Source organism: Kogia breviceps, chromosome 12 (assembly GCF_026419965.1).
Source record: "Kogia breviceps isolate mKogBre1 chromosome 12, mKogBre1 haplotype 1, whole genome shotgun sequence".
NCBI lineage: Eukaryota > Metazoa > Chordata > Mammalia > Artiodactyla > Physeteridae > Kogia > Kogia breviceps.
Genome location: NC_081321.1, coordinates 1,060,027 through 1,084,640, shown reverse-complemented (window position 1 = coordinate 1,084,640; position 24,614 = coordinate 1,060,027). Strand labels below are relative to the sequence as shown.

At 55.8% G+C, this 24,614-nt stretch overlaps 1 protein-coding gene across 13 annotated transcripts in view; it reads left to right on the top strand.

The window, feature by feature from the left end:
• Window positions 1–24,614, top strand: part of CACNA1C (calcium voltage-gated channel subunit alpha1 C) — a 521,192-nt gene that overhangs the window by 333,341 nt on the left and 163,237 nt on the right. For all 13 annotated transcript variants that reach the window (XM_067008446.1, XM_067008440.1, XM_067008436.1 and 10 more), the window contains exon 5: window positions 5,535–5,674. In XM_067008446.1, the coding sequence (XP_066864547.1) occupies window positions 5,535–5,674 (140 nt within the window). The remainder of the gene's footprint in view (window positions 1–5,534; window positions 5,675–24,614) is intronic.

The window sequence follows — 24,614 nt, the reverse complement described above, 5'->3', positions numbered from 1 at the left end:
CTTCTTCCTGATGCATCTAAATCCTTTTAAATTCAGCGTCTCCCTCAAGGCCCGGGTCTCCTGGGAACCTTTCACACACTCACAGAAAGAGCCCAAGGAATGAGAGGTCCAGTGCTTCTGGGGCCAACAGACAGGAGAGGCGCCTCTTGGGGCAGAGAAGCTAAGTCTTCTCCCGTCTGTGGGCTGAGTTGGCGTTGGTCTGTACGATGCTCTGCCCCAAACGTGGCCTCGCCTCTGCGTGCGGTGGAAGCAGGAGACACGGGTGGACCTCAGACAGGGGCCCATCTCCCACTTGCATGGACCCTGCTCCTCCCGAGACTGAAGCGAGCAGACTGCTTGTGGGTCAGCCCAGAGCCCAGCCACGTCCCCCCGGGCCCAGGCCATCAGGCCGAGGAAGAGGGAGGCGTCCTGACTTGGCACTCTCCCAAAGGTGCCTCCATCCACTGTGGACGACACGGCGGCTGTGATGCCAGCGCTGGCTCGGCTTGTGGTCCACCAGGACCCTCTGGCGTTTTCCTGTTGATCTCGCACTCGGCCGCACTCGGCACCCGGTTTCTCTTCTCCAGGGCGCTGGTCTTTGGGGCTCTCCATCCAGTCTGGACTCAGCCCATCTTTCTAACTCGGAACACGACACACACATACCCCATGGAGGGTGTGGCCCAACCACCTCTCTTCAGCTGTGCTCTCCCATCCTGACCCCTTCCATGGATGTGCCTCTGCTTCCTCGTGTCTCCTGGGAAATATCTGCTCCCCTCGGCCCCTCCTGGGCAGCCCCTGCCCTCCTGCAAACTAGAGGGAGTCTGCCTTGCTCCGGGGGAGGTGGGCTTGCCCGCCTGAGTGCCGGGCTGAGGGCCCCTCTCCCTTCTCTGCCTTGCCACCCAGGAGGCCAGTGCCAAGGCATTGCCCTCCCCGCACCCCCGCCAGGCACCCGGGAGCCCTCCCCGCACCCCCGCCAGGCACCCGGAAAGCCCTCCCCGCACCCCTGCCAGGCACCCGGGAACCCTCCCTCCACCCCCGCCAGGCACCCGGGAGCCCTCCCTCCACCCCCGCCAGGCACCCGGGAACCCTCCCTCCACCCCCGCCAGGCACCCGGGAACCCTCCCTCCACCCCCGCCAGGCACCCGGGAGCCCTCCCCGCACCCCCGCCAGGCACCCGGAAAGCCCTCCCCGCACCCCCGCCAGGCACCCGGGAGCCCTCCCCCCACCCCCGCCAGGCACCCGGGAGCCCTCCCCCCACCCCCGCCAGGCACCCGGGAGCCCTCCCTCCACCCCCGCCAGGCACCCGGGAGCCCTCCCCGCACCCCCGCCAGGCACCCGGAAAGCCCTCCCCGCACCCCCGCCAGGCACCCGGGAGCCCTCCCTCCACCCCCGCCAGGCACCCGGGAGCCCTCCCCCCACCCCCGCCAGGCACCCGGGAGCCCTCCCCCCACCCCCGCCAGGCACCCGGGAGCCCTCCCTCCACCCCCGCCAGGCACCCGGGAGCCCTCCCCGCACCCCCGCCAGGCACCCGGAAAGCCCTCCCCGCACCCCCGCCAGGCACCCGGGAGCCCTCCCTCCACCCCCGCCAGGCACCCGGGAGCCCTCCCTCCACCCCCGCCAGGCACCCGGGAGCCCTCCCCGCACCCCTGCCAGGCACCCGGGAACCCTCCCTCCACCCCCGCCAGGCACCCGGGAGCCCTCCCTCCACCCCCGCCAGGCACCCGGGAGCCCTCCCTCCACCCCCGCCAGGCACCCGGAAAGCCCTCCCCGCACCCCCGCCAGGCACCCGGGAGCCCTCAGCAGATGCGCCTGCTCAGGCCGTCTACTCCAGCCTAAAGGGCCTCACTATGTCTCCAGCTCCCTCCCAATATGGGGCCCTGCCTCTCGGCTCACAGGGCCTCTAGAGACCATCGTCCTCTCTGACAAGCTCTAACGTCCGGCTAAGGAACTGCCAGACACACCGCCTGGAGGAGGTCCCCGGCCCTTAGGCACCAGTGGGCACCAAGCAGTGGTTTCGCCTCTACAAAGTGTGACTGAGGAGAAACGCGCCGGCCCCTGCAAGCTGAGAACACCTCTGGGGCCCATTCCTGAAATTTCTACCCCTCCAGGAGTTAAAGGAGAGGATGGTTGTTCCATCTCTGTTCCCTTCCCTGAATAATACTTGTGAACATCTTGTACATGGATAAGCGTGTTCCTTTCTTCCAGGAAGTTCTAGGAACCAAATCTGGTTTGGATTTGGAATGCTGTTCAACAGACTTGCAAACCGGTGTCCATGTCCTAAGTTTCTGTGATCCAGGCTTCCGTGGAAAGAACATTTCTCGGCAGAGAAAAGACCCTGCTTCCCCCACCCTGGAGACCTCTGCCTGGGATGGGAGGTGTCACCGGCTAACACATGGACCCGTCAAACTGCCAAGCTGGGGTCAAGGAATCACAGAACAGGCAGGACATCAGGCGTGGTCTGGCCACAGCACCCAGTGTGCAGACACAGCCTTCTCGGGGTCGCCACGCGGAAAACAGACTGAAGGGAACCCACTCATCCCTGGCCTCGCTGCCCAGGACGTCCCCAAGGGTTCTCCGGAGCACGTTTTGCAAATCCCTGTTTAGGCCAGCTCCCTCCACTGGGCCCTGCCTGGGTCTAAGCTTCTGCTGAGCCCCCAGCTGCAGCTTCCCCGTTCCCAGCCCCAGCCCCCCGGGGCAGGAGTCATGGGAGCCCCAGCCTGTTCCTCAAGACCAGGCTGCCCGGGCCCGGTTCGGGTCTGGTCCCTGGGCGTCTTCCTTGGCCCCAGGCATGACCCAGTGCGCTCTACTGACCATGAGTCAGTGGGACGTCTCTGGGTACCCAGAGAAAGATGGTCCACGGGGCCCTTTCCCATATTTTCTCGGTTCCCACAAGTGGCCCGGGATCCCAGACTCCCATTCCCATACATTCTCTGCATGTTCTAATCTCTCCCGAAAGCTTTCCAAGGTGCCCTGTGTTCCCCACAATCCCTCCCCATTTCTGGTCTTCGCAAACGTTTTCTGTAAAAGTCCGGATGCCAGATTTCAGCTTCACAAGCTTTGTCCCAACTACTCAGCTCTGTCTAGAAAACATCAATATGGAGTGGGGTGTCGCTGGATCCTCATCAGATTTATTCCAGAGCAGGTAGCCCGGTGCCGCCCTAACCCCAGCACCCGTCCCTCCTTCTCTCTCTCATTCTCCCCAGGGGTCCCGCTGCCCTTGCCGTCTCTCAAGACACGGCCCCTCCCCTCCAAATGCTCGCAGGCCAGGAGAAGGGCCCTGCTTCCTCTTATTCTGCTTTCAGACCACCACCCCCCTCCTCCCTAAGCCCCTCCAATTCTTTTTTTTTTTGAAATTTATTTATTTTATTTATTTTATTTTTGGCTGCATTGGGTCTTCGTTTCTGCGCGTGGGCTTTCTCTAGTTGTGGTGAGCGGAGGCTACTCTTCATTGCGGTGTGTGGGCTTCTCATCGCGGTGGCTTCTCTTGTTGCAGAGCACGGGCTCTAGGCGCGCGGGCTTCAGTAGTTGTGGTGCGCGGGCTCAGTAGTCGTGGCTCGCGGGCTCCAGAGCGCAGGCTCAGTACTTGTGGCGCACGGGCTTCGTTGCTCCGCGGCATGTGGGATCTTCCCGGACCGGGGCTCGAACCCGTGTCCCCTGCATTGGCAGGCGGATTCTTAACCACTGCGCCACCAGGAAAGCCCAGCCCCTCCGATTCTGATGCTTGTGTCCTCAGACCCTCTACCCCTTGCTTCTCCAAGTCGTGGTCCTCCCACACCTTTGAGTCTCTCCTTGGCTGTGGAGACGTGAGCTCTTGGCCAGCTCCTCCTCTCCATCACGCACTGTCCCGCCATCAGCCTCCAAGCTTCTTGGTTCCTTGATGTCTTCTTCCCCAGGGATCCTGACTCTGTCCTGTCTCAGCTGCCCACTCCCAGGGTCGAAGTCAGGATCCCCGCCCTGACCGCGAGCCACATCCTCTCCGTGATCTCAGACCAGCTTCCTACTCTCCAAAAGATACCACCCGTCCTTCCTGCTCTCTCCCTCCAGCGCTGGACTCCGCCAGTCCCCTCCTCCTGCCCTGCGGTCATCTCTCACCTGTGTCTGCACTCAGCTTTTATTTCTCTCTTCACTTCCTTGCTCACTTGCAAAAGCGCCAACTCCAACCCGGTCCGACCAGCTGGTACCTGAGCTGTGCCCTTGGAGCGGGTAGAGAAACGCACAAGGCTGAGCTGACGTGTCACTTGCTCTCGTGACCACCTCCTCCCAGAGGCCCTGGGTGCCCGGAGACCCTACTGCACGGCCTGGCTCCGTCCACCCCCCCACTGTCTTCTGCGACCCATTTATGCCTTTGCCTCACACTTCAAGCTTCCAGGACGCCCTCCCCTTTCACATTCCAGCTGATGGCTTTGCTACCTGATTCGCTGAGAAGAGAGGTACAGTGAGGAGAGGACTTCCGTCTGTTCCCACACCTGCATTTGAACCCACAATGCACCTCCCTCCCCGGGACCGTGCTGAACCTCCCTGGCTACTGGGCGCGTGCCCCTCTGCGGGCATCCTGCCCTCCTGCCCACCAGGGGTATGGCCGTTCCAGCCACTGTCCCCTCACTTCTTTACTGTCCATCGTCTGTCTCTATTGGGTGATTTCATTTAAAAGCAAGCAATACGATTCCACGCCCTCTGGCAGGAACTACCTTTTCTCTTCTCCTACCTTTTTCCAGCCAAATGCCTCAGGAGGCGTTGTTTCTACGGGACCCTCCCCTCCAGCTACGGTGGCCACTGAGCGCTCACTTGAGATGCGCCGTGTGTGTAGAACACACAGCGGGTTTCAAAGATTTAGTGCAAAACAGAGAGGGACAAACATCTCACTAAAAGCTCTTTATTACAGCTGAAGTGATCATATTTTGGTTATGCTGGATTAAATAAAATCTATCATCACCGTCCATTTCGCCTGTTCCTTGTTTCATTGTTTTAGTGTGGCTACTGGAGCATCTAAATTGCACACACGGCCCACATTTGTGCCCGGCACTGTTTCTGTTGGACGGAGCCGTCTCGAACGCTCCTCTGTCCTCTCTCGAGCACGTGTCTGTCACCTTTGTCCCCAGACCTCCAGCGAGACAGGTGTTGCCAGGGTCTGAGGCCGGCGGTCATTTTCCTGTCCTTGTGGCTGCGGCACCGCGTCGGTTTCTATGGGACCCCTTGTCGGTACCCAGGCTCAGATCAAAGCCGGGGGCTTGTCGGGAGGAGCTGGGACGTGGTGCCGGGGCACAGGCGCTGGGACGCTGGGGGGGCAGAGGAACGGGCCCTGGCAGCAGCCCCCACCTGCCCGACGCCCTGCCTGGGCTGCCGGTGGCGCGAAGCCGGCTCGACGCCAGCACCGGGCGCGCGGGACCCGCCCCGAGGGACTGTCATCCGGTGAGGGTCTCGGACCCTCCCGCACGCCGGACTGACCGTGGCTGGAGGCTCCTGCACGCTTCACCGCCCAGCATCGCTCAGAGAAGTGGGGGCCCCGCCGGGCAAGCGGGACATCCTGACGCCCCCTCTCTCTCCTTCTCTTCCAGGCTTTTCAGTGCAATCTTAGAGCAAGCGACCAAAGCCGACGGGGCCAACGCCCTGGGAGGGAAGGGAGCTGGATTCGACGTGAAGGCGCTCCGGGCGTTCCGCGTGCTGCGGCCCCTGCGGCTGGTGTCCGGGGTCCCGAGTAAGTAGCCTGGGCCTGTCGGCCACGTGACCTCCTCCCTGTCCCCCAGTCTCCCCCCAGCCTGAATTGCCGAGGAACCTGATTTCATACACACGGAGGGTTTTCTTGAATGGGTTCCTTTGCTCTAAAGGTCCCGCAGCTCTGTCGTGAGTCCACTGAAACCCACTGTGGCCCCCGCTCCGCGAACACCTGGGGAATCCAGAGCCTGATGGAGACGGCCGCACAGAGGACGGCCTCGCGGCCATCTGAGCAGCCCCGTGTCCGCCACCCGGGCCGGGGCCGGGGCTTTAAACACGCCCGCGGCGGAAGAGCACCGAGCCGCTCCACAGGCTCCCGGGGCGCGGGGGCCCGGGGCGTCCTCTCTGCTGTCTGTATTTTTCCGACGTTCAGGAGGTTCTGTTTGGCCACTTCTTCCAGCCCTCTCCTCCTTTCACGTCGCGTGGGGCATCTCCGGCCACAGAAGCCCTATTTTTTGGGCTCGCCGCCTGTCGGAGTGAGAACTGCTTTTCCCTGAGCGGGGAGGGCGCTGGCCTGAGCCGGGCAGACGGGCATGGGAGACAGGCCCGGGGACGGCGCCCCTTCTCCCTCTCCTGCAGCAGCCCCCCCATGGCAGAGGGCCCCCCCAGCCCTGGACACGGAAACTCGGGCTCCCAGAGTGTACACTCCCGAAAACCCCAGCCCGACCTGCTCCGGGGCTGCGTCCACTCTCAGAGCTGCTTCTGTTCGGCTGGCGCTCACTGAGCCTAATTCTGGACGCGGGTGCTGGGACGTGTCACCGTCCACTCGGTGACCAGGTCTGGGCCCTAACTCGAGGTGGAGGAGACCCCCGGAGCGGGCTACGGCCAGCCGAGCTTGGAGACGGGTCCGGGCCAGGAAGGTAGAGGGGCCTCTGCGCACCCACCTTTCCACCTGCACGGCCACCGACCAGGTGACGTTATCCTGCTCGGTGGGTGAAACCTCTCAGGGTGTAGAATTGTGGGGACGCGGGGGATCTCGTACCGACCTGTCCAGCGCTTTCCGTACCACGCAGGAGAGTGGAAGGAGCCTCCCGGAGTCACTGAATTAACCAGCGCAGAGCAGAGAGAACCAGGCCTCCTGAGTGAAACCAGCTCTCCCCGCGGCACCGCGTGGCCTCCTGTAAAGAATTGCGTGCGTCTTAGACGCTCACACGCGTGTCCTGCCTCTGCAGTTACCTTATAAGCCCCCTGAAGCCCAGAACTGTGCCCTGTATCGTCTCTGACTCCTGCGTGATGCTGGCCTGGTCTCTGCTCAGGGCGGGAACTCCCTGGGTGGACAAAGGCAGGAGTGGGTGGTCCCTGGGCAGCGGTGGCCTGTGTTAACTCCCAGCGCGTGTAGACCGTGGCCCCTCTGCTTGATAAGCAGATTCCCTCTGTTTGGCCTTAACCACTGGACGCTAAGAATGGCCACCGTGTACGTGACGGCTGAGACCCAGGGCCCGTTTGCAAAGCCTAAATTATTGGGGTTTTCGTGGTCAGTTAGCCATCACTGCATAGGCCAAACTCAAGGAATGAGAAGGCAGGGGGCGAATCAGCTCGAACAAGACTTTAAGGGGTTTAGTGTGACGGTGCAGCCAACGCGCCGGTGGCAGGGACGGTGAACTGAGCCCGCGCTTCGACCCAACACGCCTCCACGGGCACGACGGCGCGGACCCTGCCGCGCGTGCGCTTTTCAGGGCCCACAGCGTCAGAGCACCGTGCAGGGCCTGAGGACGCGTCGTGAAAACCAGGATGGTCCCTCCCCTGGAGGAGTTTGAAAATCTAATGAGAGCACACCGGGCAGCTTTTACTGCAGGAAAAAACCATCCCCAACTCGCGGTGTCTGAAAACCAGCAGCACACATCCTTGGCTCATGTTGCGTGAGGGCTCTGGGCCCGACCAGCTTCCGTGGTCACCTCATCCCAGAGCCCGGGTCGAGGGAGCGTCCAGCATGCGTGCCCACGGCCCTCACGGCTCTCGCCGAGGGGCACACGGTCAAACCACACGGGCACATTCTAGGCTTTTGCCCAACCTGGTTTATATCTTGGCTGCTCACATGCCAGTGGCCAAAGCAAGTCGCCCGGCTGCCGTGGCCCCAAAGACGGCGGGACACAGAAGTGTGCCGTCCATTCAGAGAAGCACGGGTGAGGGGTTGTGATCAAACGGTCCGCTATCCCCAAGAGGCGGAAGGGGCGGCATTAACAGGACTAGCTACGGTGATGACTCTGGTACAGAGGTTCGTAATCAGAGATGCAGGGGAGCTGGATCCCGTGGAGTAGCCGGGGCTCCTCCGCAGAGGAAGCTTCACGGACCGCGTGCCGTCCGCGTGCAGCACCGACGGCAGCTCTGCACCGCGGGGCTGGGCGTCGTTCCGTCGAGAGGGTGAAGACGGGACTCTGCCTCTCAGATGTAAGGCCCTGCTGCCCCGCCGTGGATTCAGGGAGATGTTCTGTCCGTGAAGCTGGTGCCCTGCAGCCCTGGGGCCTGCAGGTAGCTCTGGCGTTCTCAGACAGCTAGCAGCTGGGGCTCGTTTTCTGTGGGTCCCTGGTGAAAAGGGAAAAGCTCTCTGGGGGGCTTCAAGGCAGGGCTGAGCCAGCCTTTCTCACTGGGGTAGCGTCTCTGCGACCTTTTAAGTAGTGACGTGGGTAGACCCAGGTGGCTAAGTGCCCCGGGCTGGTCTGGTCGATCTCCTCGAAGACAGTGTCACCGACGTCTCCCGCTGCAGACCTGGACGGCGGCCTCCCTCCTCCGGTGCCATAGCCTTTGGTTCTCCCCGCCGCCCCACCGCTCCCGTCCCCTCCTCCTGTCTGGACCTGCCGCTGCCCGGCTCTCTCCCCCGTGGCAACACCGAAGCATCTCTTATTGAGGCCATCGGGGGTCTCCGTGGTGCCGAATCCAGTGGCCCGTCTCGGGGCCGCTTACCTGACTCTGCGGGATTCGATTCAGCGGGTGGTCCCGTATCCTGGAGCCGTATCGTCACCGGGCCTTGGGGACGCTGTTCTCTCCCAGCTCTGCCCTCGCTCCACTTGCTTTTCCTCGTGGGAGCCGCGGGCTGACTTCCGCTTGCCTTCTCCTCCTCCGTCCTCGGGCCTCCGCTCTCTCTCGGCCCCGGCCCCGGCCCCTGGTGGTCACGCCCGGTCCCCCGCGTGGCCCCTGATAGCGGCGCGCTGCAGCCGCCCGCACACAGCCCTCTGCCCTGAGGCCGCACTGGCGCTGCCGCCTCCATCCCTTCACGGGAGGCCTGGTCGGCGGCGCCCTGAGCTCACCACGTCCCCCAGAGCCTTTCCCGGCCGGGAAAGGTCAGCCTCATCCTTCTAGTGACTCGGGCACAAATCCTGGGCCGCCGCAGCGCCCACCACCCCTCACCAGGATGTCACCGCCGCCTCCTGGCAGGAGTCTCTGTTTTGCCCTTTGCCCTTTGCCCTTTGTCACAGCCGGGGCTCAACCCAGCAGCTCAACGTGGTCCTCTCAAACCACGTGCCACTGTTCCAGTTGCAACCCTCCGGGCTCCCCACCTCCTGAGAGACAGAGCCCCTCTGCAGCCTGCCCCCCCCCGCCCTCCTCGGCCCCCCACCAGCCCCGGCGACCTCCAGCTGCGCCGCCGCAGCCCGAGCCGCCTCACGCGGTGGGACCTCCGTCCGGGCGCCCTTGGCTCGGCTGGCCTCGCGGCCTCGACGTCCGCGGAAAGGGCACCTCCTCGGGGGCCCGTCCCGCCGCCCGTGTCCTCCGCCCCCTTCCCCCCTTTCTTTCTCCTACATCTCTCTCCACCCTCTCGCCCTCATTTATCTATTTGCCACCCCTGGCCTCGCGAGGACATAACCTCCACGAGGACAACAGGTGTTTTGTTCCGCTCACTGCTGTATCCTCAGCCTCTACGATTATCTGCAGAAACGCCAGGTCAATCTTTGTGGGGTGACTGGGCCCTCGTGGGCTCCACGTGGCCGCGCCGGAGCACCGGCCCACCCCTCAGGGACGCTGGTCCTGAAGGCCTTCCGTTCACGGGCGCCTCCTTTAGTGTCTGCGAAGGGCTTTTGTCTTCTCACTTATCTGGTCTTCATGACACCTGTGCACCGTGTAGCTGTGCACGTAGGTAGTACATGGTCAGGTGCTGCTTCTGTAGCAAACGGGCTAACTGGCTGGTTTGCGGGACCAGAAACTCCAAGCTCAAAAAGTTACTGTTATTGTCTGCGTCCAGATGTGTATTAAATGCCATTGAAATCTTAAGATCACAGATTATGGAGGGAGAGAGATGCCTGCGAGGGTACAAGCCCATGAGTCATTTATTAATTTTTTCCAACAAAACCCACTGAGTACCTACTTCATATAGGACTTTTCTAGCTGTCTCAGAAGATACAGAAATGAGTAAGACACTAAGTGTTCTCAAAAAGACTGAATTGTCGAGGGAAATAATGTTCATAGAAATGGTGGTAGAGGACAAAAATTGGAGATGTGCACAAAAAAGAAAAAGGTTGAGGACGACATGCTGAATTCTGTGACAGGTGTGCTTTGGGGGACTCTGTACTTTGGGGAGTGGGGATAGAGATCAGGACGTGCTTCTTGGAGGAGGAGGACATACCTCAGAGGGCAAGTGAGGAGGGGCCGCCAGGAAGGAGGAGAGAGGGTGGCTGAGGCCCTAGAGTTGTACCCAGGGAGGCTGGGGACCGGGGGGTGTGGGTCTCTCTGTGGGTGTAGAAACCAGCTGACGCTCTTGGTGAGACGCTGTGCGGCTAAGGTTCGATCACTTTGCTCCATCGAATTCCCACAGTGAAGGAAGTGAGTCTCCAGGGCTCGTGAGGCCCCACTGTCCCTCGGCAGAGGTGCAGACAAGCAGGCGTGTTGCACCACAGGGAAGCCACAGGGACGGTCAACATTACACGTAACATCCGTGTCCGTGCCAGGCCGGTGCCAGGCTCGCAGCCCATCCACCCCCATCCGCGTTTATTGATCACTTGCTGTGAGCCAGGCGCTGGGGACACAGACCAACAGGACACCACCTCCGTCTGCCAAGGTCCTGGATGCTTGAAAGGCTCCCAAGGATGTGAATTTTTGTGAGATGAGCTCGTTCTCAAGGAACTGTTATTTCTGGAGGCACACGGGTTAGAAATCAGCTTCTTGTCAAGCAGGGTTTGCTTCCCCACCGGGAAGTGAGGGGACCAGGTGTGGTGAGGTCAGGCTCTTTCCTCCTATTTTCCTTTGCTCAGACTAGAACTGTTTCTGGAAAACAGCACCAATCAGTCGATAAATATCTGTTGATTGAATGCTCCGTAGACAGCACTGGGAGGGACTTGAGCCGTGGTGGTTTCAGGCAAGAGCTCTTGAGTCAGACTGTCTGGCTTCTGCCCCTGGCTTCCTCTGTGACCCGGGGGAAGTTACTCAGCCTCTCTGTGCCTTTCTTTCCTCATCTGTAAAATGGGAATAATAATAGAACCTATCTCACACGTTACTAGGAAAACGAAGTGACCTAATGCATGCAAAGTGCCTCGCCCGTAGTATGTGCTCAGTTAAATGGTAGACAGTGGTACATCACATCACTTGACGTGAGGCATGTAAAATAGAAATATCTGACAAGCACTGTCAAGACAAAGCAGATATACTTTATTTTTTTAACATCTTTATTGGAGTATAATTGCTTTACAATGTTGTGTTAGTTTCTGCTGTATAACAAAGTGAATCAGCTGTACGTATACATATATCCCCATATCCCCTCCCTCTTAAACCTCCCTCCCACCCTCCCTATCGCACCCCGCTAGGTGGTCACAGAGCACCGGGCTGATCTCCCTGTGCTGTGCGGCTGCTTCCCACTAGCTGTCTATTTTACATCTGGTGGTGTATATATGTCCCTGCCACTCTCTCACTTCGTCCCAGCTTACCCTTCCCCCTCCCACATCCTCAAGTCCATTCTCTGCGTCTGCATCTTTGTTCCTGTCCTGCCCCTGGGTTCACCAGAACGATTTTTTTTTTAAGATTCCGTACAGATATACTTTAAACATAAAGAATATTCCACAGTTAAATAGCAAAGTTTACCAGAGGCTCACGCGCCAACAATGAAGTGGACTCAAGGGGCGAGTTTCCCAGGCACGGTGACGGGTCCAGACCTTTCCTGCGAAGGAGGGGCATTTGAGCTGAGCCTCGAGGTTGACGCAGAACGGTCAGGGCTGGAGATGAAAGGATATTTGGGGTGAAAACCTAGTTTTGGGGGGCCACCGATGCAGGCCAGCCCAGTCCAGCACGAGGTTTTGCATGGACACGTCCATCACAGAGGAGGAGGTGGTGAGAACCAGGGTCAGCAGGGAGCAGACGCGGTCGAGGGTTGTCTCGGATGCCACGCCAGTAAGTCATTTCCCCAAGCAGCGATGCCCTTTCCTCTCCGTTAGAAATATTCAAGAACTGCACTGCAGAGAGACAGCTAGATGTCTGGGAAACCTAAAGAATATCAGAACGGATGGCGCACCTTGAATTCCAGGGGGCTCATCCATCCACCCTGGACACAGCCAGCTGGGCAGAGCCAGGAGCAGAGCCAGACCAAAGAGTGTCCCCCCCGCTCCACCTGCACAGCCCCCAGTGGAGGCCGGCCCGGGCGTCCTGCTCTCACTAACCTCCCGCGGCAGGACCCTGACCCTCTTTTTATTGTTCTTGATAGAGCGGATTCTTGACTGTAAAATTCCTGCTACAAAATTTAAAACCTCGCCCGAGTGCCCAAGTACCCAGGTGAACCCTCCTGGTCCTGCGAGACAGTTTCTCCCCAGAATGGGCTCCCCTCCTGGGGCTTTTTAGTGGCTGTGAGGTTGGCCGCCCTGTTTGGAGAGACTGACAGTTAATCTTACCCACTGGAAGCAGATTCGAGCTGCTGGAAGCGACTTTCCCGAGTGTTTCCCCACTTCGGTGGTTCAGGAGCGGTCCTGCCGTCCTGCCTGATATGTGCTCTTTGGGAAGCTGGGCCACCGCGATATGCAGTCCTGCTCGCGGACCGTGCCCCGTGCCCGGTAGGGGGGCCTGCAGCGGAGCAGGGCCCTGGCACCAGAGATGGTCCCGGCAGGCAGCTCCGATCCGAGGACACCTCACCATTCCAGAGCTGACAAGGGAAAGTCCATCCGGAGCTGATACTCGGCAAATCAAATGACTCAGCCCTGAAACGTACAGATGTTGGAAACCGAGTCCCAGGGAAGAGCCCCGTTCAGAGCAGAGGCTTGAATCCACCTTGCTTCCTGCCCACCGGCCGCTTTTCCTGCTGCCGTGTCACCACCTCCCCGTCCTCCTGGTTCATGTGACTTAACGCCGTCAAGAGCCCACGTGACGCAGGCGGGGCTGGTGCACAAGCCAGAGGTGTGCGGCCCATCGGACAGCAGCCCGCTGTCACCCGTGCCCAGCCCGCTGCCCCAGGACAGGCCTGGCCCCCCTCTGCACCTCTGTTCCGCCTGCAGCCTGGAGGGCGTGGGCTGCGGAGCCCCCAAGTCTCCTTCCTGCCCACGGTCTCCCCTCCGCCCGCCAGTGCCCGCGCGGTGCCAGGCCGTCCCGCCTCCCCCTCCGCCCCTCCTCCTCCCCCATCTCCTTGGACTTGGTCCTGTTTCCCCCTCACTTTCTACTTTGCTTCCTCGGCCTTTTCCTTCCACCACTTCTTTCACAGAAAGAGGAAGTGATAAAACCTTACTCCTTCCATCATCTCATGGTGCGATTCCTAGTCAGGGTGTCTGGGTGGGAAGGGACTTCAGGCACCTGGCCCAGCCAGGCGTCCACCCTGCAGATGGTGGGGGGGGGGGGCGCTGCCTTGGATGAGCTGAGCGGCTCTCTCGCCGTCACACAGCCGCCTGGCACCGGGGACCCTGCACTGTCTGTAAGCAGGTGACGGCGCTCATGACGGACCCCCCCTTGGTGGTCTCGGAGCTTGCAGAGCCCCTCACATATGTGACTCCCAGCCGCCCTGAGGGGGACGCAAAGCCAGGGGGCGTGGGTGCCCCCCACCTCCCAGCCCCGCAGCCCACGGAGCCCTCGGGGACGCCGTGCGTAGCCTGGCCTCTTAACGTTCCAAACAGGTCCGCATCTGCGGGAAGAGGAGTCTGAAGTCGGCTCCCCGGGGCCGGCCCCGCCCCTCGGGAGCCGGGCAGAATTCAGGACGGGGTCCCGCACACCCCACCCGGGCCCCAGCGGCCCTCACGCGCATCCGGGCAGCTAGGAATCCACGCTCGCCCCTCGCACGCGGGAGTCCTGAGCCACAGCCGTGGCCCCCCTCCCATCCGGCAGCCCTTGCTCCTCCCCCTCCGGGTGCCTCCCAGGGGCCCAGGCTCGGGGGCCCGGCTCTGCCCCCGACCTTTCTGCTCCCTGCTCTGTGCTTTGCCTCAGTTTCTCTGCCTACCAAGTGGGATGATTGACGGGTATTCCATGGAAAGGGGGGAGATTTTACCTGTAAAGCCCCGTGAGCTTCTAGCAACAAAGAGTCTTGTAAACCCACCCCTTGACGAGAGGCTTTCTGGATGGTGAGGAGCCACAGTGACCGGGCCTGAGAAAAGAAACACAGCAAAGCAAGTTCGTTTAAACGGGGAGCACGTTCCAGAAGCTCCAGTCCTGCTGCCGTGGAGTTTGATGGACCAGTTGTTGAGTGTCAGTGACAGCACGTGACGAAACCAGGAAACACCCCATTGTTTGTGCTCTACCTGCGGCAGCTAAAAAATCATACTGAGCCAGAAACTTCTCCTGTTTACTGAGGTGCACAGACGCCCCCCCCAGGAGGAAAATGTCCCTTTTTGGTTTGAGAACAAAACGTAGGCGGTGATAAATGTCAGGGTTACCACCAGCTAAAGGCAATTTTGGACATCTGTGCCAGGCTCTCAGCTCCAAGAGCTTTATTGGCGGGTTAAATGGCCCAGTGGTCCAGGAAAGCGGGGACAGGAGCCCTACTTTACAGACAGGCAGGTATGGCCCTGAGTGCTTCTCCCAGAGCCGTGAAGGGAGAGGGGCTCAGGCTGTTTTCCAGGGCAGGGACACCCCCCTGTCAGACACAGCCCTCTGTCATTGGAGGAGACACAGCTTGACAGCAGGCGCCCGCCTGGCTCTCGAGACCAGAGACAGGCGGTACTTCAGGTGTTGGTTTATTTCTGTTTCAGTGGTCCCTGGACCCTGGCCATAGGGGCTGATGAGAAACGGTCCTCTCGCCCCTGCGGGCCTCGTGGTGAAGTGGGAGGCTTTCTGGACCTGCAGCGAGGACACCAGGGATCTGAGTCTGGCCAGACGCGTGACCTACCTTTTAACCTCCAACCCTCAGTTTTCGCATCTGGGGAAGGAGAGGGTTAAACTCTCTCAGCCCTTAAGTTCTCTGAGCAGTGTCATTCTGTGCTCCAGTGACAGAGGACCGCGGTAAGCCGAGAATCCCTTTGGAATCACCAGTTCCAGCCCGAGTCCCGGGCAGGGTGCGCCCCTCAGCGCCTCCCAGCAATCAGTCCGAAGGGGGCTCTTTCCCCAGCACTGACCCTGCCTCCAGGACTGCGGCCAGCGATGTAGGCCCCACAGGAGACAGAGCTGCTCAGACTCAGGAAGCCCCATTGCTGATTCTCCTTAGCGGCCGGCCCTTCCCTGGAAATGCCAGACACCAACAGCACGGTGACTGTCAGCCAATTGAAGATAATGGTCACAATAAAGGCCACTTAGGCTTTCACGTGACCCATGCTTTATAAACACCGGGAAGAAAAATGAGGGGAGAGGAAGCGAAGACACGGCGAGGTCAGCGTCCCATGAAGTGACTGGTACACAGGACACGAGCCCCAGCCGCCTGTGATGCTTGGTCCGTTCCCTCCCGCCGGCTTGTGACAGTGAGTGGCTGAGGGCGCCAACAGTGAGGTCCCACGCGCCTTAGGTTCAAATCCCCAGAGCCACCGCCCGTTAGCTGTGTGTGCCTCAGCGTCCTGATCTATAACGGGGGTTAAAATTGCACTCACCTTGTGCTGGTTTGTCAGGACTAAATACGTAAGTGCTTGCAGAGCGTTTAGAACTATGGTCAGCGTGTAAGATGCATTCAGCACATTTCAGCTACTGACATGTCTGGGTCAACTCCCTGTCTGCCGACCTCAGGCTCCAAGTTGGGCTGATTAGAGGAAGGGGAACTTCCACACTTGATTTTTTAAAATCCACTTTATTAAAGCAGAATTTATATTCACTAAAACGCACACATTTTAAGTGTACCGTCACAAAAGTAAGAGCCTTACTCTAGTATAATTTAACTTAACCCTCTACCCTATGTGAGCCTTACACAACTTATACAACTTATACAACTTATACAACTTATACAACTTCTACTTATACAACTCTTACAAACCCCACTCTGTTAACATTTCTTGCTTTAAACAGTCAATTGTCTTTTAAGTAAATTATGAGAAAAAGTAAAACGTAGCCTTTTATGCTTGCCTACTTATTTACCATTTCTGGGACTGTCTAATCCTTTCTGTAGATCCCAGTTTCCTTCTGGTGTCATTTCCCGTCACCCTGAAGGACATCCCCTGGCATTTCTGTAGCACAGGTCTGCTGCTGCTGAATTATCTCAGCTTTCATTATCTGAAAATATCTTTATCCTTTTCTTGAAGAATATTTTTGCTGCATATAGAATTCTTGGCTGAGAATTGTTTTTCCACTTTCTCTTGGCCTCCATTGTCTCCGATGAGAAGTCACCAGTTTTCTCATCATGGTTCCCTGTATATATGCTTCTTTTTTCTTGACTGTTTCTAGATTTTCTATCTTTGGTTTTCAGCTCTTGACTATTTTGTGCCTTGTTGTATATTTGTCCTGCTTAGAGTTTTCTGAGCTGCTCAGATTCATCCGTAAATTGGAGATCGTCATCAAGTTTGGGAAGTTTTGGGCCATTATTTCTTCAAATATATTTTTCCAACTCCAGTCTCATGCTTCTCTGTCTGGGACCCCAATTACACTTATGTTTGGCCATTTTCTATTATCTCATCGGTCCACAAGGCTTTGTTCAGTTTTCTTCAGTCTTTTTTCCTCAGTGTCCACAGATTAATTTCCATCAATTATTCTAACAGTTCATTACTTTATCCTCTGCCACTTCCATCTTCATCAAACCTATTCAGTGACTTTCATTTCAGTTACTTTTCAGTCATAGAATCTCCATTTGGCTCCTTTTTATAGTTTCCATCTATCTGTGGAATTCCCTATCTGCTCTCTCTTTAAGACCACATATACTCCTTTCATTCTTTTAATATATTTTCCTTTAACTCTTTGCACATTCTTTAGGCTGTTTTAAAATCCTTTTCTGCTAAGTCCAACATCTGAACAATCTCATTTTCAGTCCCTTTTGATTGTTTATTCTTGATTATGTGTCACATTTTCCTGTTTCTTTATGTATCTGGTGGTTTGTTCTGAATACTGGGATCATGACATATGTTGTAGAGACCTGGATTCATACACCTTCCCCGATTGAAGGGTTGACTCTTCAGCAGGCAGTTCAGTTACCTGCTGCCCCGCCATGAACTTGTGGTTCTACACTTGCTGATGAAGATTGATCAAAAGCCCAGGCCCCTCACCTCCCAGCTCGTTTCCCTTTCGGATCTTGTCAAAGCTCAGTGTCATCTTGTCAGGATAGGTCTAGAAGGCATCTTACTCCAGGGTAAGGTCCTGGCTCCTAAGATGTACCCTTTCTGGCATATCGGTTGTCTAGGGTCTTAATGAGATGTTAACTCGATCCCTCCACTCTGGCAGGGCCATGGACACACAGGGGACCCCTACACAAACTTCTGGGCCCCTGTATACCTAGCCATGCCAGATGCCCAGATTCTCAGACCAGTGGGGCTGGAGTGGTCTGTCTGCTCTTTGCGTTGCAATCAGGAAACCGTTTGCAGAGAACCAGGGTGATTATTGTGTTCACCTCTGAGGTTCAATTCTCTCAGGGATTACAGGCCTGAGCTACTTTATGTTCAGTTTTGGAAGACAGCTGCCGCTAATATTTTTGTCCAGTTTTTTTTGTTTTTTTGTTTGCGGTACGCGGGCCTCTCACTGTTGTGGCCTCTCCCGTTGCGGAGCACAGGCTCCGGACGCACAGGCTCAGCGGCCATGGCTCATGGGCCCAGCTGCTCCGCGGCATGCAGGATCCTCCCGGACCGGGGCACGAACCCGCGTCCCCTGCATCGGCAGGCGGACTCTCAACCACTGTGCCACCAGGGAAGCCCTGTCCAGTTTATGGTGAAAGGGTTCATCTGATACCAGTTCCTCCTTTTGGAAATGGAAGTGTACTTGACTTCTAAATCACAAAATGAATGACTAGTATGTTAGCAGGTGTAAGTTACCTATGTTACATAAGTTATACATGATATTATTTCTGAAGTAATATAATGCTACATTATATTCTACAAGTTATATATTAATTCATTTGTCACACATTTATTGAGGACTTATTGTGGATAAGGGACAGTAGTAGTTGGAGGAAGGAAAGGTACTAGAATCTTTCTTAAGATATTTAGAAAATAACAACCTAGCAAATTTTAGAGCCAGAGTGGGCTTTCTCATCCAATGTCCTCATTTTCAAGATGTTGAAACCTAGACCCAAGAAGGTGACATGACTGCCAAGGTCACACAGCTGTGAGTGGAGGAGAGGAAATAGCCTGGCATTTTTTTCCAGTAAATCTGAAATCTCTTTAAAACACTAAGCGTATGTTTGGAGACTTTCCCTAATAGAAAATTTGATCGGTGCCAAGGTCCCTATTGATCCCTTAGTGATTTGAGCCAAATTGGAAATAAGTCAGTCTAGAATCCTAAGAACATGCATAGAAAGGTTAATTCATGCTGTAGCATCACCGTAAGTTGTCAGCAATAAACAAGCTTGGTTCTTTGTTAAACTCTGCCTCAAGGACAGCCAGGAAGAGGAAAATGTGAGTTGCCTGGTATAATGGTATTTGTCTGGAAAAGCGTTAAAGAGCTATCATCAGGGCTGTCTTAGGGACTCATCCAACCTGATAACTCATAGTGAGTATATCTCATTTGCCACCAAAATCTTGGAGACACTTTGCAATTTTCCTAAAAGCCGCACCTTCCACACCTTTCTGAGAGCTGTGAGACTCAGCAGCAGCCATGACCAAACCATGACTCCCTCCTGTTTAACCCTATTATCAGGCACATCAGGCACACAGTGAGTCCCCAGAAACTTCACTCCTGACCCTGTCAGTCCCGTCCAGGGTCTGACACTGAGAGAATCTGACTGGCAGAGATTTCCCAACCCTTTAAAAGACGTCCATATATTCAAAGACCCAGTGACCTCGTTCTGGGCTGGGACAGTAGGAACACATGTAATGAGGGGACTTCTAGGGAGTTTCTTCCTTAGGAAGCACAGGTCCCTTTTGCTTTCTGAAAATGGCAGGTGAGGTAATTTGGATTAACTGTCGTGTTGAGGACGATTAGAAATCGCTGAGCAAAATATTCTGAATCTTCTCTTTTCTGAAACTCAGAAAAGGTGCCTAACAGGGCTTCCCTGGCGGCGCAGTGGTTGAGAGTCCGCCTGCCGATGCAGGGGACGCAGGTTCGAGCCCCGGTCTGGGAAGATCCCACGTGCCGTGGAGCGGCTGGGCCCGTGAGCCGTGGCCGCTGAGCCTGCGTGTCTGGAGCCTGTGCTCCGCAACGGGAGGGGCCGCAACGGTGAGAGGCCTGCGTAACGCAAAAAAAAAAGAAAGAAAGAAAGAAAAGGTGCCTAACAAAAACAAATATGAATCCTCTCTGGAGAAAGGTAACATCATCAAGTTCTCCAATTATTTTGAAAGACAATTTTGCAAAAATAGGGCCTAACCCACAATACAAAATAACTAGGTACACAAAGAGACAAGATAACATGAATGAAAAGGAGCAGAAACTATAGACAAGAGAAATAGACCCACAGGGAATCTAGATATTGGAATTATCAGACATAGACTTGAAAGTAACCATATTTACTATATTCAAAGAGATCAAAGACAAGGTCGATAATTTTCCAGAGAACCAGAAGATGTGGAAAAGAAGCAAATGTACATTTTAGAAATGAAGAATAGAATATCAAATATGAAAATGCAGTGTGAATTGGGAATTCCCTGGCAGCCCAGTGGATAGGATTCCAGGCTCTCATTTCCATGGCCTGGGTTCAGTCCCTGGCTGGGAAGTGAGATTCCACAAGTTGCACGGCTGAAAAGAAAAAAAATGCAGTGAATTGACTGAAAGATTTTGCACAGCTGAAAACCGAATTATTGAGCTGTGGCAAAAGGTCAGGGGGAATATTGAGAATAAAGTACAGAGAATCAAAAGAATGGAAAATACAGAAAAGAATGTAAAAGATTGGGGAATAAAGGCTGAATTTATGAAATGGGTTTTTTCTACATCTATTGATAGGCTCGGGATTTTGATTACTGATGTGGTGAATTACATTTTAACTTTTATTGAAGTATAATACAGGGGTTAACTTGCTGTAGGAGGGGGTAGTACCTGAAGGGTCATGAGTGGGGCTTCATAGAGCAGGTGATGTTCTATTTCTTGATCTCAGTGATGGATACGTGGCTTTGTTTTGTGATAAATCATACACCGTAACATCTTTTTTTTTTTTTTTTTTTTTTTGTGGTATGCGGGCCTCACTGTTGTGGCCTCTCCCGTTGTGGAGCACAGGCTCCGGACGCGCAGGCTCAGCGGCCATGGCTCACGGGCCCAGCCGCTCCACGGCATGTGGGATCTTCCCAGACCGGGGCACGAACCCGTGTCTCCTGCATCGGCAGGCGGATTCTCAACCACTGCGCCACCAGGGAAGCCCACATCTTTATTTTTTATACTCTTCTGGATGTATATTTCTCAATTGTTTTCCCCAGAATGTCTAAGACAGAAGAAAAAGTGCAGACCCAGGCATCAATGTCACTGGCAGGTGCCCAAAGAAGCCTGCATCCTAGTTTTCCTGCAGCAGAAAGAGACAGTTTGTCACCAGCAGGGAGGCAGCATATACAGGATGGCTGATCATGATCCAGTCACTTCCCATGGATCAGAGTTGCTGTGAGAGACTTACTTCTGAGAAGGACCGGGAGGCGCCATCCGGGGCCGGAGGGAAGAGGCCATGACCAGTACCGGCATCTGCCTGGTGCAGGGTCAGAGAGCCTGTGGCACATTTGCCGTTTCTGCTGGGACGGTGGCTGAGTGTGGAGGGCTTAGGGGTCAGTTGGCTTGGTTTCTAACTCCAGCTCCTGGACAAGTCATCGGTCTTACCCAAGCCTCGGCCCGTTTATCTTTGTCAAGATAGCTAGTGAATTCAATGACATGATGTGTAGAGCCCTTTGCCCGGTGCCCAGCTTATGCCGGGTCCTCAGGAAGTGGGAGCTGGTGTTTCCATCACTCTTGTTCACTTTGGATCCAAATTTTTAAATATTCTTCCTCTGAGTTCTTTCCAACTCGTATTGCTAATACAAACAATTAATTCAACGTGAAGGTTGGTATTTTAATTACTCTTATAGTTGGTAATCTGTTAGGCAGCAGAGTATCCACCACCCCCTTCCCAGGCCAAAACCCTCCTTTAGTGCTCACCAAAGCGCTTGTGGGGTGCAGAAATTTATTAAGATGGAAAGGTTAAATTAAAAATAAATGAAAAGCTCTAATGAATAAAGACATCTTAATAAGAACAGGCAAAAAAAAAAAAATAATGAAGCTTGAGACTGTAGGAGCCATCCAGGCCAGAGCTCTTCTCCCTACATCAGGCACCCTTGAACCTCCATGTGATGAGCTTACTCCTTAACCCAAGAGAAAACTACTGCCTTCCTAGTTCTAAACCTATTTTTCTCTTGAAAGCCACTAATACTGGGAGGCCATTAAAAGTGTCCATTGTTTCATTAGCCAAATGAAGCTACAAAACGTGATCTGTGAGATTCATTATGCCTCCGATATCTAGCCAGTACGAACTGGTCATCTCAACCTGGTGTTGATGGTGATGATGGTGATGATGATGCTGGTGATGATGATATTAAAGATGATGGTGATGCTGGTGATGCTGGTGGTGGTGATGATCTTAGTGATGCTGGTGATGATGGTGGTGGTGATGATATTAAAGATGATGATGTTAGTGATGCTGCTGGTGGTGATGATCTTAGTGATGATGATGATGAGGAGGAGGACGGTGATGGTAATGGTGGTGGTGGTGATGATGAAGATGACGGTGGTGATGCTGATGATGGTGATGATGATATTAAAGATGGTGATGATGGTGATGGTGACGATGGTGATGATGATGATGGTGATGGTGGTGATGATGGTGGTGATGATGATGCTGGTGATGATGATATTAAAGATGATGGTGATGCTGATGATGCTGGTGGTGGTGATGATCTTAGTTATGCTGGTGATGATGGTGGTGATGATGGTGGTGGTGATGATATTAAAGATGCTGGTGATGCTGGTGATGCTGGTGGTGGTGATGATCTTAGTGATGCTGGTGATGATGGTGGTGATGGTGGTGGTGATGATATTAAAGATGATGATGTTAGTGATGCTGGTGGTGGTGATGATCTTAGTGATGATGATGAGGAGGAGGAGGACGGTGATGGTAACGGTGGTGGTGGTGATGATGAAGATGATGATGGTGGTGATGCTGATGATGGTGATGATGATATTAAAGATGGTGATGATGGTGATGGTGACAATGGTGATGATGATGACGATGGTGATGGTGGTGATGATGGTGGTGATGGTGGTGATGATGCTGCTGGTGATGATGATATTAAAGATGATGGTGATGCTGATGATGCTGGTGGTGGTGATGATCTTAGTTATGCTGGTGATGATGGTGGTGGTGATGATATTAAAGATGCTGGTGATGCTGGTGATGCTGGTGGTGGTGATGATCTTAGTGATGCTGGTGATGATGCTGGTGATGATGGTGGTGATGATGATATTAAAGATGATGATGTTAGTGATGCCGGTGATGATGGTGGTGGTGATGACGTTAGTGATGAGGAGGAGGGGGAGGAGGACGGTGATGGTAACGGTGGTGGTGGTGATGATGAAGATGACGATGGTGGTGATGCTGATGGTGATGATGGTGTTGTTGTTGTTGACGGTGATGACTGTGATGATGATGAGAGTCGCAGCCACACATACTGACGCAACATGCATTTCTTGACTCCAGTCGGGCGTGACTGTGGAAGATGAGGTCCCAGAGGTGGCTAGTGAGTGAGAGTCAGAGGACGTTTATCTGATCGCCCTCCCTAGGAGAGGACTTGGCTCACAGAACTCAGAGGCTCCTGGTTTACTAGAGCGATGTTGGTGCACACAGAAAGCCGACCTCTCTGTGCTCACCGTCCGTTTGCTGTCATAGCCCCCCGCCACCTTCTCCACTCTGCTCTCCGGCCTGCGGGGCTGACCACTGGGCCACCTCAAAGGCTGCCTCCCCTCTGCCTTCCAGTTGGGTCCAGTCCGTGACGGGGTGTTCGCGTCCCCAGACCCTCCCTGCAGGCCGTCCACTGCTCCCCTCAAGCCCCGCCCCCGGCAGACTGCTCTCCTTCCCGCTCCTGGGAACCACCCGTTTCCTGCTGGAACCCGCTGTCCTGCTGCTTGTAACCTGTTTTCATTCTTTCTGCAGACAAGTTTTGAGCACCGACTGTGTTCAGCTCGAGCAGGAGGGGCTTTGAAGTCTGCCTTTTATGATGGAACCAGTGCAGGCTTCCAAGCAGGGCCATCTTAGGGAGAGCCGTGGGCCAGGGCTGCAGCATGTGTTGGGGTGGGTTGGAACTGGAACCAGGAAACCTGGTCACCAGGCCAGCTGGGAGACAGTGAGGACAGCAGCGGCTGCGCCGGGAGGGCAGCTACAACGGGCGCCGCGGGTGAAGCACTGTCTGCGTTTGCTGAGGAAGTTATAGCCAGGCGACCGCCAGGGGTGGGGCCTTGTGGGGAGCGGCTTTAGGGGGAGGCCGCGAGTTCAGGCCTGGGTTTCTGGAGTGTGAGGAGGTGGTGGGACCAGCCGGTGGAAGACCCAGGAAGCTTGTGGAGTGACAAGGCTTGAGTTCAAAAGAGAGAGCAAAAGGGTGTGGAACTGCAAACTCAGACTCACCTAAGGGTGGTGACTTGAGTCTTTAGGAGAGAGTGAAATGAATGGATTTCCTGAGAGAGAGAATTTAGAGAGGAAGCATTTAGAGAGAGAGACAGAGGATAGAAGAGAAACTGGAAAGGGGCAGAGAGAAGCTTCATGCCTGGCGGCTCACACGCCCCCTGCTCGGGGAGCTGCCTGCTGTGCCCCAAGGTCAAGGCCGCCTCTCCCTCCTCTGTGCACCCGCTGCTCCTTGGGCTTCATTCTTAGACCCACTGTCACCCGCTTCTGCGATTAGCTGTCTCCACGTTTGCCTCCCCTCTAGCTGACGCCTCTCCTGCGCAGGGACTGCGTCCTGTTCGGCTCTGTAATATTGCCCAGAGTAAAGGAGGTCCAGCGGGAGGGAGGGAAGACGGGAGGCAGAAAACCAGCTGTGCACTGGGAAGAGGTGACACTGTACAGCGTCACAGAGACAAGGAGGAGAGAATTTTGGAAAGAAGGGAGACCTCGGCGGCGTTGAGCCTGTCGAGGACAGCGATGTCAGCGGCAAAGGCGTGTGGGCCGGCCAGCGGGCGACCGTGAGCACCTCTGAGGCTGCGAGCTCGGTCCGTCCGCGTGGTGACCACGGCCCGCCATCAAGGGGGAAGGTTGCCATTGAGCCGCCCCACTGGGCACGCGGAGGCAGGACTCTGGGGGGGGCGTTTCCTGCTGCTGGAAGGAGAGCCGAGGGCTCCCCTTGGGGGCAGGCGCGGCCCTGCCTCGTGCTCAGCAGCGATGCCGCGTCGGGAAGAAGCAGAGTCAGACCTTGGTAGAGAGAGCTGTAGTCCACGTCCCCACGAGCGGGAGTGCTTTCTGTATCCGGGGCTCTACCGACCGCAGCTGACAAAGAGGGAGGGGACCCGGCTCCGGCTACAGCCCCATGACTGTCTAGGAGTGGCTG